Here is a 12754-nt window from a genome sequence, read left to right as displayed (position 1 = left end):
AGAAGTTTAACTTATTTTCATCTCAAACCAATTTTTATAAAAATAAAGTAGTATATCTGATCATGACTGCATACCAAATTAAGAATTAAATATTGATTCTCAATTAAGGAACATATGTGCCGATTCATGTGAGATAATGACTTTTTTTATCAAATTTGACAAATTGACATGCTGAATCAAAGTCATCTTTCATGTAATTGTTAGACTTATTTTAAATTTTAAAATCAAATCTTGAGTGGTTCTAAATAGATCAAGACTACAAAGCTTTATAATGAAATGCATGGTGACACACAATAGATTAAAAAAAAGAATTAGTTAAATGCAGGTGGTAGAGGAGGGCTCAAAATTTTCAAGAGTTGAACTTCGAAAACCAAAGGCTCCTGTGCATGAGAAAAAAGGCTGCGACGAGGGCCAAACTGCAATTAAAAAAGAATACTCTTCACATTCATGTACTATAATCAAAGATCGTTATTGACAATTTATATAAGCAGTTAAGAGCATGCATAGCTAACCTCTTCAGGTATAGGTTTCAAGTTCTCATTTACATATCCTGATGAAGGTGGAATCAGTGCTCTTCTCTTTCCTAACAGTACAAGTAAATGTCACAAAGGATAACCACAATTACTAACATGATATTCTTATGCTTACACAACATAATATACTGAAAGAATATTAAATTAGTCATATGTTAAAGGTTTTTGGAACCTATAGTCCAAAAATCAGCCCGATCCAACGGTGAACGACTTCACACCGATTAAAACACAGTACCAGCTCTGTTTTGTGTTGGAACACTTTCACCTACTGATATGAAGCTGTTTTCTCCCAAACCAAACCTCCGGTTAATAATCCGAACGGTCAGAATGAAGAACCACATTTCTGGAACCTACAGTCCAAAAATCAGCTCGATCCAACGGTGCAAGACCTTACACCGACGAAAACACAGAGCCCACTCTGTTTTTGTGCGGGAAATTTCCTCTCCTTCTCTCTCTCTGGGTCGCGCTCCTCTTTCAAGCCATTGATCAACGCCATCATCTCCTCCATGGTAGGGTGTTGTTGTCATGGTTGGATGTGCCGCCTCTCGCCATAGTAGAGTGTAGGTTTTTTGTATTTCTTGGGGCGTAGGAAAAGTTTTTCCGTAGCCCCACGGTGGGCGCCAAAATGTTCCGGCCAAAGGGTGCACTAGGGTTTTTTCCTAGGTCAAGCCTCAAAGCCAGAACATTCAAAAGTGTGATCTGCCTTCTTAGCCTTAGGGTTTCAGGTTTTATACTTTCTTGTTTATGGGCTCTTTGGGCCACGAGGTGCGCTAGGGTTTCTGCCTAGGTCAAGCCTCAAAGCCAGAGCATTCAAAAGTGTAATCTGCCTTCTTAGCCTTAGGATTTTAGGTTTTATACTTCGTCGTCCATGGGCCTTATGGGCCCCGAGAACATAGGGATTTCCTCAACCGTTCTTGCTACGAGGCCGCGCAATGAGTGAGGATTAGTTAAGTCGGATTTTTACCTAGATGGTACACTAGTCGGGTTTTTACCTAGACGGTACAGTTTTGAATTAGAAGAAAATACATAAAAGTAGGATGTTGCAAATGGATTGACACATTAAATAATTATAAATTATTACTGTCAAATATATCACTCTGAGAATATATATATAATTTTCCTAGAGATAAATGAAAAAATACTCACTGTTATCGTTGCAAACTTATCACAGATTACTTGGTTATGTAAATAATATACAGCGTTTCTACAAATTGAACCATTGGGTTCCATGGATTATTGATCCAGGCTCTAATACCCTCCAACAAATTACAAAATTTAAATCTCACATGCATTAGAATAATATTAGTAAAAAAGAATAAGTGTAATTACTAAAAGATAAAAGAGTAAGGTAAGTGATTAACTATATAGTTGAAAAGAAATTGAGAGCGAAGAGTTAGAATGAAAGTGAGATTAAGAGTATTCAATGAATGTAGAAGTGATAATGTAAGCGTGCCTCTTGTCAGAAAGGCATGTTTTAAGATAGTTGGACTGAAGCAGGAGGATGACACAAGCAAAAAAGTTGGCATGGCAGAACAATGATAACTAAATCACTGAAATGGAAGCATAATAATCAGTGTTTCAAAAATTATTACATTATAAATAGATAGATTGTATGCCAATGTTTGGACTAAAATGCATATGGAAAATTCGTGAGGAAATGCTAGTTAGCCAGGAAAAATAATGACAATAACTTGGAACATACCACCAACTCTCATGCCAGTCAGGACCTCCTTTAAGCCCGCTATCATCTGTATATATAAAATTGTAATTAGAATAATGTTACCTCTTAATTATGAATTGTTTACAAAGAACAACAAGCAAGCAGTTGAAAATCAGATGATATATATTTTCTTTATGAACAACAAACAAGCAAGCAAGTTGGTTAAATTCTCAATGCAGAAAAATAATGAGGCACAATAAAAAGGGGATATTAGAAGTCACATAAATTTTAAGGTTAATGGAATCCTTAACTTTAAAGAATGCTAGGTGAAAAAAATCAACAATGCTTCAAGTTAGCTAGATAGAAAGAAAAGAAAATGCTTTCACACTCAACTAAATTGTCTTGTGCACTTTACATATTTCTCTTTCTTTTGTTTCACAAGCCTCAGCATACTTCTTTGTCTTTGTCACAAGCATCAACTAACTTATTTCACAAGCATCCATCGATATATTTCTTTTTCTTTTTCAACTTTGAAGAATGTTAGAAAAGAATCAACAATGATTAGAGTTAGATGATAGCAACAAAACACCTCCATACTCGACTAAATTGCCTTGTGCATCTTTACATATTTCTTTTTCTTTTGTTTCACAAGTTATCACCATACTTTGAAATCCAAATATGCAACTGCTACTCTGGAAGTTATTTAGCAAAGTAGAAAGCCCAAGGCAAGGAACTCTGTTTGACTACTGCATCTGTGTCCAATAAAAAAAATGAAAATATATACAACCTTATCTAAAGTTGAATGGTAAAAACATTTTAGAGTTCAGTGGACCCTACAAGTTGAATGAAAGAAACTGACCTGGTTCTCATCCAAAGGAAGTATAACAGGTTTACTTTCTCCACTGAATTGGTCCACTGTACTATCATGAATTAGAGTATGAAACCATGCAACAGTAAGACACGTTTAGGTCAGATAAACTGGCTTAAAGACTATTAAGAGGGGAAATATGAAACAAGAAATTAAATGATTATATTGTATGTATTAGAATCCCATAATGATTTGGATCATGACTATCGGTGCAAATGTGCAATTGCTAATAAAAATTCCACAGTATGCAATTACCTGAAAACAAAGTATCCATTTGCACGCCTGCATACATAATTGAATTCAACCAAATCTCCATCATGTGTTTCTGGTCCTTCCCCTTCAACTACATCTAATTTGAAAACTTGATATGAATACCAATTTATGTACAAAGACTTCTATCGATAGCTTGATTTCTTTCAATCACAAGGGATAGTAAAATGCATCATGTTGGGTATCAGAAAGAATGAGCGGAATGCGGAAGCACTGGATCAAGTTAATTAGAGATAGAGAGAAGTAAGTAGAGAGACAAGAAAAATAAATACACACCAAGTTTACGTGGAAACTCCAAAGACGGAGAAAAAACCACGGGCGATCAAGAGCAAGATAATTCCACTATGTAGAAATAGGAGAGTACAAGAAGTTCTCTAATATCATGAGAACAAAGATAATCTCTCAAATATAGACTAAAAATACTCTCTTGAATCTTTCCTCTCTATGTATGATTTTTCTCAAGTGTGTAGATTGCTGAATCAATTGCAATTTGCTCCAAATGCTTGATGCCTTATATAGGCATTGAGAAGAAGCGTATGCACCCAGAATAAGGAAACCTGGAACAAAACAAGGAGCAAAAAAAGGAAACCATGCATAGAATCATGGCCTAAAATCAAGGAAACGTGTTTTCCTTAAAACAGGAAATATGGAAGAAATTTGTGCCATAACTTTACAATCTCCACCTTGGCTCAAATTTAATAAGTTGCTCATCGCCAGATAAAGCCCCAGAGGGGCAATCATTTGTTGTAGAGACCAACCAAGCCCAAACAATGCTGAAACTTGGCATTCGGAAGTGGCTTAGTAAGCATATCTGCTGGATTCTCAGATGTATGTACCTTTTGTAGTAGAACTTCACCAATAGTAACAATATCTCGGATAAAGTGATGTTTAACATCTATGTGTTTGGTCTTGTCGTGGTAACGACTATTCTTAGTCAAATGAATGGCACTCTGACTATCACAAAATACAGTAAGAACATCTTGTGTGAGACCAAGTTCTTTGACCAAACCTCGGATCCAGAGAGCCTCTTTCACACCCTCTGTTGCTGAAACATATTCTGCTTCTGTTGTAGATAATGCTGCAATAGATTGAAGTGAAGCTTTCCAACTGATAGCAGAATTACAGAGAGTAAAAATGTAGCCAGAAAGAGATCTTCTTCTATCAAGATCACCACCATAATCCGAATCAACAAAACCTGCAACATTATTAGTTGTAGCTTTGTTTCTGTCAAACACCAAGCCAATATTACTAGTACCTTTAAGATACCGAAAAATCCATTTTACAGCACTCCAGTGATCCTTTCCAGGATTATGCATGTATCGGCTCACCATGCTAACAGCATATGCTAAATCAGGTCTAGTGCACACCATAGCATACATTAAACTGCCAACTGCACTAGCATATGGAACGTGTGACATACGCTCCATCTCTTCTTTTGTTTGTGGGCAAAGGTCTGAAGATAACTTGAAATGTGCAGCAAGTGGAGTAGAAACAGGTTTACAATTATTCATATTAAATCTGTCAAGTAATCTCTCAATATATTTTTGTTGAGATAAGAATAATTTACCAACTTGTCGATCTCTATGAATCTCCATGCCAAGAATTTTCTTAGCTGCACCTAATTCCTTCATCTCAAACTCATTATTGAGTTGAGCTTTCAATTTGCTGATCAAAGACTTGTCACGTGATGCAATCAACATATCATCAACATAAAGTAACAAGTATATGAAAGTTCCATCAGGAAATTGTTGAAAATAAATACAATCATCATATTTACTCCTGGAATAACCTTGCCCAATCATAAAGGAATCAAATTTTTTATACCATTGTCTGGGTGCTTGCTTGAGGCCATATAAAGATTTCTTTAATTGACAAACAAGATGCTCCTTACTAGGAACAACAAATCCCTCAGGCTGATCCATATAAATTTCTTCTTCCAGCTCTCCATGTAGAAAAGCTGTCTTTACATCAAGTTGCTCTAATTCTAAATCAAACAGAGCAACAAAAGCAAGCAAAATACGAATGGAAGTATGACGAACAACAGGTGAGAAAATCTCATTAAAGTCAATACCTTCCTTTTGATAAAAGCCTTTAACGACTAATCGCGCCTTGCATCTAGGATCTTCAACCCCTGGAATGCCATCTTTCTTCTTATAGATCCATTTACACCTTAGAGGTCGTTTGCCTTTGGGGAGCTTTGTCAAATTCCAAGTGTTGTTCTTGTGAAGACTTTCAATTTCTTCATTCATAGCCACTAGCCACTTAGCAGAATCAACACAAGAAACAGCTTCACTATAGCTGGCAGGTTCAACATCATCATTTACCTCTTGTGCAATTGACAATGCATAAGCAGTCAAATTGTCATCAGTGTATCTAGCTGGCAATTTTATCTGTCTTCTTGTCCTATCTCGTGCAATATTATATTCTTCCTGTTGCTGAATAGGATGATCATCACCATGATCATCAATGCTAGACTCAGTGGTAGAGGAAGATGGAACATCAACATTAGGAGCTACAGATTTTAACTCTAACTCCACCTTCTCGCTAGTACCTTGCAGATTATTAGTACTGGAAGAAGACACAGATGATTGTTTTCCAGAAGATAATAATGCATCCTCATTAAAAGTCACATCTCTACTAAGAATTAATTTTCGTGACTTAAACTCAGAACACCATAAACGATAACCTTTAGATTCAGATGCATAACCAAGAAATATGCACTTAATAGCTCTAGGAGCTAATTTTCCATCATTAACATGTGCATATGCAGGACATCCAAAAATTCTTAAATTAGAATAATCAATAGGATTACCTGACCAAATTTCTTCTGGAATCTTGAAATTAAGTGAAGAGTGTGGAGATCGGTTGATCAAGTAGCAAGCTGTAGATGCTGCCTCGACCCACAACTCACGTTGATGCCATAACCCAGCATTTGAGAGCATACAACGAGCTCTCTCAAGGATAGTTCTGTTTAAACGTTCTGCAACACCATTCTGCTGGGGTTTACCTGGAATGGTTTTGTGTCTAGCAATACCATGATTTGCGCAGAACTCATTAAAGTCACCTTCACAGAACTCCAATCCATTATCCGTTCTGAGCTTCTTGACTTTCTTTCCTGTCTGAGTTTCAACAAGAATTTTCCACTTCTTAAAAGTGGGGAATGTTTCATTTTTGTGCCTTAGAAAATAGACCCAGACTTTACGAGAAAAATCATCAATAATAGTCATCATATAACGGCATCCTCCATAAGATGGAACTTTAGAAGGACCCCAAAGATCAGAATGAATGTAATCAAGGGTACCTTTTGTGCGATGAGTTGCAGTGGAGAAGCTAACTCTTTTCTGCTTCCCAAAGACACAATGTTCACAAAACTCCAACTTACCGATGCCTTGATTACCAAGGAGACCTTGCTTGCTCAGAAGGTGCATGCCTTTTTCACTCATATGGCCCAGGCGCATGTGCCATAATTTGGTGGCATCTTTATCAGACATAGAAGATGAGACAGCTGCTGATCCTGTCACTATAGATCCTTGCAAGATATACAAACTACCAATACGGTTAGCTTTTAATAAAACAATAGCACCTTTTGATACCTTTAGAACTCCACCTTCAGCTGAATACTTGCACCCAAGAGACTCTAGGGTGCCAAGAGAAATTAGATTTCGCTTCAAGTCAGGAATAAAGCGAACATTGGAAAGAGTCTTGATAGTGCCATCATGAGTCTTGATCTGAATAGTACCTATTCCTGCAATCTTGCATTGGGTGTCATTACCCATCAAGACAACACCACTATCAACAGGTTCAAGAGTGGTGAATAAGTCCTTATAAGGACACATATGAAATGTACATCCAGAATCAAGAATCCATTCAGTTTTGCTCCTCTTATCAGAAGAGACAGATATCATAACATCACCATCAGAATCAGTTTCAACATTAGCAGCTTCAGCAGGATTTTTACCTTTTTCTTGCCTTTCTTGTTTCTTTTTCAAGATAAAGCAGTCGGAGATATCATGCCCAAATTTCTTGCAATAACGACAGGTTTTGTTGGATTTACGCCCTCTGGATTTGGATCTACTTTTCTTGTTACTGGTACTCCCTTTTTCTTGAGTTCTACCCCTGACACTTAAACCCTCACCCTTGTCCTCAGAGTGGATATCAAGATCAAACTTTTCTTTGGACAACAAATTAGATTTAACATCTTCAAAGGATAAGGTATCATTGTTGCTATACAACATAATTTCTTTAAAGTGTTTATAGGTAGAAGGTAATGAGACAATCAACAAAACAGCTTTATCTTCATCATCAATTTTAATTTCAATATTTTCCAAATCCATGATAATAGAATTAAACTCATTAAGATGAGATTGAATAGGAGTACCTTCGACCATACGAATCGTATATAGTCTTTCTTTGAGACGAAGCTTGTTTGCGAGACTTTTGGTCATATAAAGAGATTCCAATTTCAGCCACAAAGCAGCAGCGGTTGTTTCATTTGCTACTTCACGAAGAACCTCCTTGGACAAGCATAGTTGGATTGCTGAAAGCGCCTTTTCATCCAACTCGTCCCATTGCTCATCAGTCATGTTGACCGGCTTTTTGGCTTTTCCATCTAAAGCTTTCTTCAATCCATTCTGTGTAAGAACGGCTTTCATTTGGACTTTCCAAATAGAAAAACAAATCTTGCCATCAAACTTCTCAATGTCAAATTTAGTGACGGTAGACATATTGAATCTCTAATTAAACAAGTAGCTCTGATACCACTTGTTGGGTATCAGAAAGAATGAGCGGAATGCGGAAGCACTGGATCAAGTTAATTAGAGATAGAGAGAAGTAAGTAGAGAGACAAGAAAAATAAATACACACCAAGTTTACGTGGAAACTCCAAAGACGGAGAAAAAACCACGGGCGATCAAGAGCAAGATAATTCCACTATGTAGAAATAGGAGAGTACAAGAAGTTCTCTAATATCATGAGAACAAAGATAATCTCTCAAATATAGACTAAAAATACTCTCTTGAATCTTTCCTCTCTATGTATGATTTTTCTCAAGTGTGTAGATTGCTGAATCAATTGCAATTTGCTCCAAATGCTTGATGCCTTATATAGGCATTGAGAAGAAGCGTATGCACCCAGAATAAGGAAACCTGGAACAAAACAAGGAGCAAAAAAAGGAAACCATGCATAGAATCATGGCCTAAAATCAAGGAAACGTGTTTTCCTTAAAACAGGAAATATGGAAGAAATTTGTGCCATAACTTTACACATCATGTTTCAATTTTTCTATCAAGAACCAAGTTCTTTCACCCTTATTTTGAAGAAGCATGAAAGAATCACGTTCTGCTAAGTGTGTGTTTGGTTTCACGGTGAAAGTATCAAAATTGATTTTGTTTCCTGTCAAACGTGATTTAGTAACATCGAATGTGGGGAAAAACAAACTCACACACACAAATGAAAATAAGGCTTTAAGGCTTTGCATCAAACATCATCAGTGTTAAACCTCAAAGTGTTCTAGCATCAACAATTTCCCCCACACACAACTTCATTTTACTCAAGGACTGTGTAACACGGAAGTTATAGAATTCTTTACCTTGAATTCTCACTCCACTAGGTAGCTTCAAAGTCCTAGATGCTTCGCATAAAAAACAGTAAATCACAAATCACAATACACCATCATTTCTCACTTCATCACACCAATAAGATTAGGTAATAAAATTAAAGAAAAACAAAGTAAAACCGTATGACTTCAGGATCCTTCATGTCTGGCATAATTGGTGCAGCCAAAGCAGGAGAAGCATAACATATCATGTGATTAACACCCAGAAATTGAAGAATCGCCCTTCTAGAAATCTTTTTCACTCTTAATGTGGAGACTCTGTTATTCTCGGTATAGTTGAGTTTTGCATCTTCCATGCACCTGGATTTATCCAAGGTTTGAAGCACATCGTCAAGAGAAATGCTTTTCAAGAACCATGAAAAGTTTATGCATTAGAAGAATCCATTTTTAATTGAAACATAACTCTACTTAGTTTTCAGAAAAAACTATAACATTTTTTTAATCATATCATTGGTACAAAATATCCATAATGTGGATGACTAATTGAGAAACCTTACTTTTAATACTAACCTTACTTAAGGGATCTGATCCATAATGTTGGTCGAAAACTACATCAAATTTTGGTTTAAATCACATGCATCTTCCACTATGGGTCTGAGTATTTAACGTAGCTACATACTGAAGACTCAAATTCAATATCATTAAGATAGAACAACTCATATCAGTTGATTTACGCATTCAGTGATGAAACTGTAGCATATAATAAAACTACAGAAATTCTATACATTAATTTATGCTACCGATATTGGCCAACTTTTTGAGAGAGAATATAACTGAATTTTCACAGCTATATAAAGCAGGATAAATTGTTAAGAAAAATAAATTAGAGGGGAACTTACATATACCTTAGAGATGCAGGTATAGAAGCAGCAGAAGGAGGTGGAAGCAAGAGAAATGGTAAAACTCCCAATCCCATGTTGAATTTGGAACTTTTGAGAATTCGAATTGAGATGTTTTGGTCACTGAAAGATTACCAGCCAACTAAACACGTTATCTCTATGACTCTATCCAAAAGTATGGACCCACGTGGCCCCATACATCAGTTGTTGCTTTCAACTTCAATATTTTTCACTAATTGGTCCACGAGTGATAAAAGAATTTTTTTTAAGCTTAATTATATTTTTGTTCCTCAAATTTCAATAAGTGAAATAGATTTTTAAGTATTATAATTTTACAATTTTAATATTAATAATATTATTAGAAGAAGGTTAATTAAAAATACATTATATAGTCCTTTTAAAGATATCCAATAAAATTATAAATATATAGTATAAATATAAATTTTAGTAACTATAATATGCAAATCAGATACTCAATAACCTCCAAAGAATAGTTTTACTTGTTCCTTCGTAGTCATAAAAAAAATTTCTAATGTCTTGTGGAAACATTGTGTTTCATTGTGCCATAAATCTTGTTTCTCTATCGTCACTGTGGACATTGTTACACCAGCATAGTGAAAAACAAGAGTGATGAATGTAGGAAGTGTGAACTGTTTCGTGATTTGGCCTCACTAAAGATATTATACGTTGGATGTTTAAATAGAAAAGTTTTGTTTTTTTGTATTTACGTAATCCTTGCTGTGTCACTTATTATGACAAGTCATAACCCGTCATTAAATAACTAGAAGCTTGGAAGGAAGTTATTGTTGATGGAAATTATGGAATGAAAATAGGATAGCATCATGAGAGATTTCATAATTAGGTTGTTTAGGTCTGTCAGGAACAGTGATATTATTTATATGGATGATTGTTCATAGGTTAACTAAATGTATGCATTTAGTTCCAAATTCCAATCAACAAGAACTAATTTTTGAAAAGGCTCACACAATTGTATATCAAGAAGATAGTACAGTTGCATGGAGTGCCTTCTAATATTATCTTTGATAGGGATCTAAAGTTTACTTTTTGGTTCTAGTAGAGTTTGCACCAAGTTATGGGGAACGAGCTTGAGGTTTCCGCCAATCACCCACAAATGGATGGACAATCAGAGAGAACAATTCAGTCATTGGAGTATTTTCTAAAAGCATGTGTTTTGGATCATCTTGGTAGTCGGGAGGAGGTGTTACCTCTAGTGATGTTCACTTATAACAACAACTTCCATGTTAGCATTAGCATGACACCTTTTGAGGCACTATATGGGAGAAGATGTAAGATTCCTATGTACTAGTACAAGGAGGGAGAATCAATTGTTGTGGGGTCGGAACTAGTTATGCAAACTACATAAAAGGTGAAGATGATTCAGGAGAGGATGAGGACTATCTAGAGTAGGCAAAAATCCTATGCTGACAAGAGGAGGAAGCATCTAGAGTTTAATGAGGGAGAACATGTTTTCTTGAAGATGACATCCATTACTAGAATGGGAAGGACGATAAGGTATAAGAAGTTGATGCCGAGATTCATTGGGCCTTATCAAATCCTTCGTTGTGTAGGTCTAGTGGCTTATAAGTTGGTGTTGCCACCATTTCTTTCCAACTTACATGATGTGTTTCATGTCTCTTAGTTGAGGAAGTATGTCCATAACCAGAGTCATATGGTGGAGATGGATGAGGTGTAGGTTAGAGATAACCTAGCCTATGAGTAGAGGTCAATTGTTGTGGTTGATCATAAGTTGAAGGAGTTGAAAGATAAGTTCATCGACTTAGTGAAGGTTTTGTGGGATGTTACTACTGTTGAGGTGATCTGAGAAGTTGAGGAGTAATTTAGAGATTAATACCCATTCCTTTTATTAAGTAATTCTATTTTTTTTGGATGAAAATTACTGTTGATAAAGAGAATTGTAACATTGTAAGTTTTGTTAATTATTGTATTTTTACCCATAATTATTTGTTATGGTGTTCTAAGAAAAGGTGTTGAGAGATTGTGAGTATTAAGGAACTTTTGAAGAGTCTTTAGGTGTTTTAAAAGGTTTCTCTGAAAAAAAATATCCAGTTTGACCTTGAGGAAAAAAGTATATAAGGTTTCTTTTTATACTTGAGCCTCATAAGCTCATTTCTCGAAGAACCTAGATAGATATTAGAGAGAGAAGCTTTGGAGTTTTGACTTTCGCTTCTTCTACTTTATAGATTTCCCGAGAGGCAATAGATTTTTCATGGTGCTTGGGTGTTGATCAGAGGCTTTTAGTTGAAGATCATTTTATTGTGGTGTGACGCTTCCCAAAGCTCAAAGTTCGTTCTTCCTCCTTTGTCCTCTTCTTCTCAAATTTTGAGATTTCTAAAGTTAAAGGAAGTTAGAATCGATTACATGTTGAATTGTTGAGTGGTTAAGCATGAATTGGGTGTTGATTGGGTGCAATGGTATTGTTAATTTGCATGAATTCTTTTGATGAAAGTTGAACTTGGTCATTTTTGGTTTTCAAGGGAAGGATATGGTGATCTTCAACAAATTGTTGTTGCATGTGTTGTTTCTGGCTAGAAATGAGTGATTCACGAATTGTACATGTGAATTATATTGTTTTATTCTTGGTTGTCTGATGATTTGGTGGCTTTAAGCCAAATTTTGCGTCTACTATGTGTAAAACTTATTGTCTCACCAAGCATGCCTTCATGGCGCCAAATGTAACGACCCACCCTAGGCCGTCACATCCAGAACCAACCAAAATAAAATAATATATAATAAAGAAAATAGAGTAAGGGCCAGCTACGCTAGAGTGTAAATATACAATAACATATAAATTTTTTTCATCATATAAAACATAATTTTATAAAAGAGTCATCATTCGTAAGGTTATACAATCCAAAAAGATAATAATATACAACGTCATGAAGACATCAAAATAAGACACCCTAGGTGCTGGTCAAGCTCTAAGCCTAG

At 35.7% G+C, this 12754-nt stretch overlaps 2 protein-coding genes across 18 annotated transcripts; both read right to left on the bottom strand.

Moving 5' to 3' along the window:
* Positions 1-298: 298 nt before the first annotated feature.
* Positions 299-7851, bottom strand: LOC109813102 (retrovirus-related Pol polyprotein from transposon TNT 1-94). Of its 17 annotated transcripts, none has more exons than XM_083068593.1 (7): positions 7710-7851; positions 3317-7453; positions 3053-3113; positions 2783-2945; positions 2236-2281; positions 513-583; positions 299-416 (listed from the first exon to the last, which is right to left on the bottom strand). In XM_083068593.1, exon 2 carries the CDS (start codon positions 7234-7236, stop codon positions 4069-4071), a length of 3168 nt encoding a protein of 1055 aa, XP_082924719.1. In that variant the 5' UTR covers positions 7237-7453; positions 7710-7851; the 3' UTR covers positions 299-416; positions 513-583; positions 2236-2281; positions 2783-2945; positions 3053-3113; positions 3317-4068. The 17 variants fall into 17 exon arrangements, with proteins under 17 accessions (XP_082924719.1, XP_082924718.1, XP_082924704.1 ...); XM_083068592.1 differs by lacking the exon at positions 7710-7851 and having other exon boundaries at positions 3317-3410; positions 3608-7703; XM_083068578.1 differs by lacking the exon at positions 7710-7851 and having other exon boundaries at positions 3317-7703.
* Positions 7852-8051: 200 nt separating this feature from the next.
* On the bottom strand, positions 8052-9938 carry LOC109790955 (uncharacterized). Its single transcript, XM_083068594.1, has 4 exons — positions 9785-9938; positions 9066-9245; positions 8919-8953; positions 8052-8475 (listed from the first exon to the last, which is right to left on the bottom strand). The coding sequence occupies exons 1-4, from the start codon at positions 9859-9861 to the stop codon at positions 8321-8323; spliced, it is 447 nt and encodes a 148-aa protein (XP_082924720.1). The 5' UTR covers positions 9862-9938; the 3' UTR covers positions 8052-8320.
* Between the last annotated feature and the right edge of the window lie 2816 nt (positions 9939-12754).

The sequence above is a fragment of the Cajanus cajan genome, chromosome 2 (genome assembly GCF_000230855.2).
Source record: "Cajanus cajan strain Asha chromosome 2, NIPB_CcT2T_4, whole genome shotgun sequence".
Taxonomy (NCBI): domain Eukaryota; kingdom Viridiplantae; phylum Streptophyta; class Magnoliopsida; order Fabales; family Fabaceae; genus Cajanus; species Cajanus cajan.
Note: the sequence above shows the minus strand (reverse complement) of the source record. Positions and strands in the feature narration are given on the sequence as shown.

What these genes read in the sequence shown, in the direction of transcription:
- LOC109790955 (XM_083068594.1), bottom strand. Translation starts at nt 9,861, where the DNA reads ATGGGATTGGGAGTTTTACCATTTCTCTTGCTTCCACCTCCTTCTGCT. An exon ending in CCTGCATCTCTAAGGTATAT is followed by an intron (nt 9,246 to 9,784) that starts GTAAGTTCCCCT and finishes GGATAAATCCAG; the next exon opens with GTGCATGGAAGATGCAAAAC. An exon ending in TAGTGGAGTGAGAATTCAAG is followed by an intron (nt 8,476 to 8,918) that starts GTAAAGAATTCT and finishes GTTTTGTTCCAG; the next exon opens with GTTTCCTTATTCTGGGTGCA.
- LOC109813102 (XM_083068578.1), bottom strand. Translation starts at nt 7,665, where the DNA reads ATGGATTTGGAAAATATTGAAATTAAAATTGATGATGAAGATAAAGCT.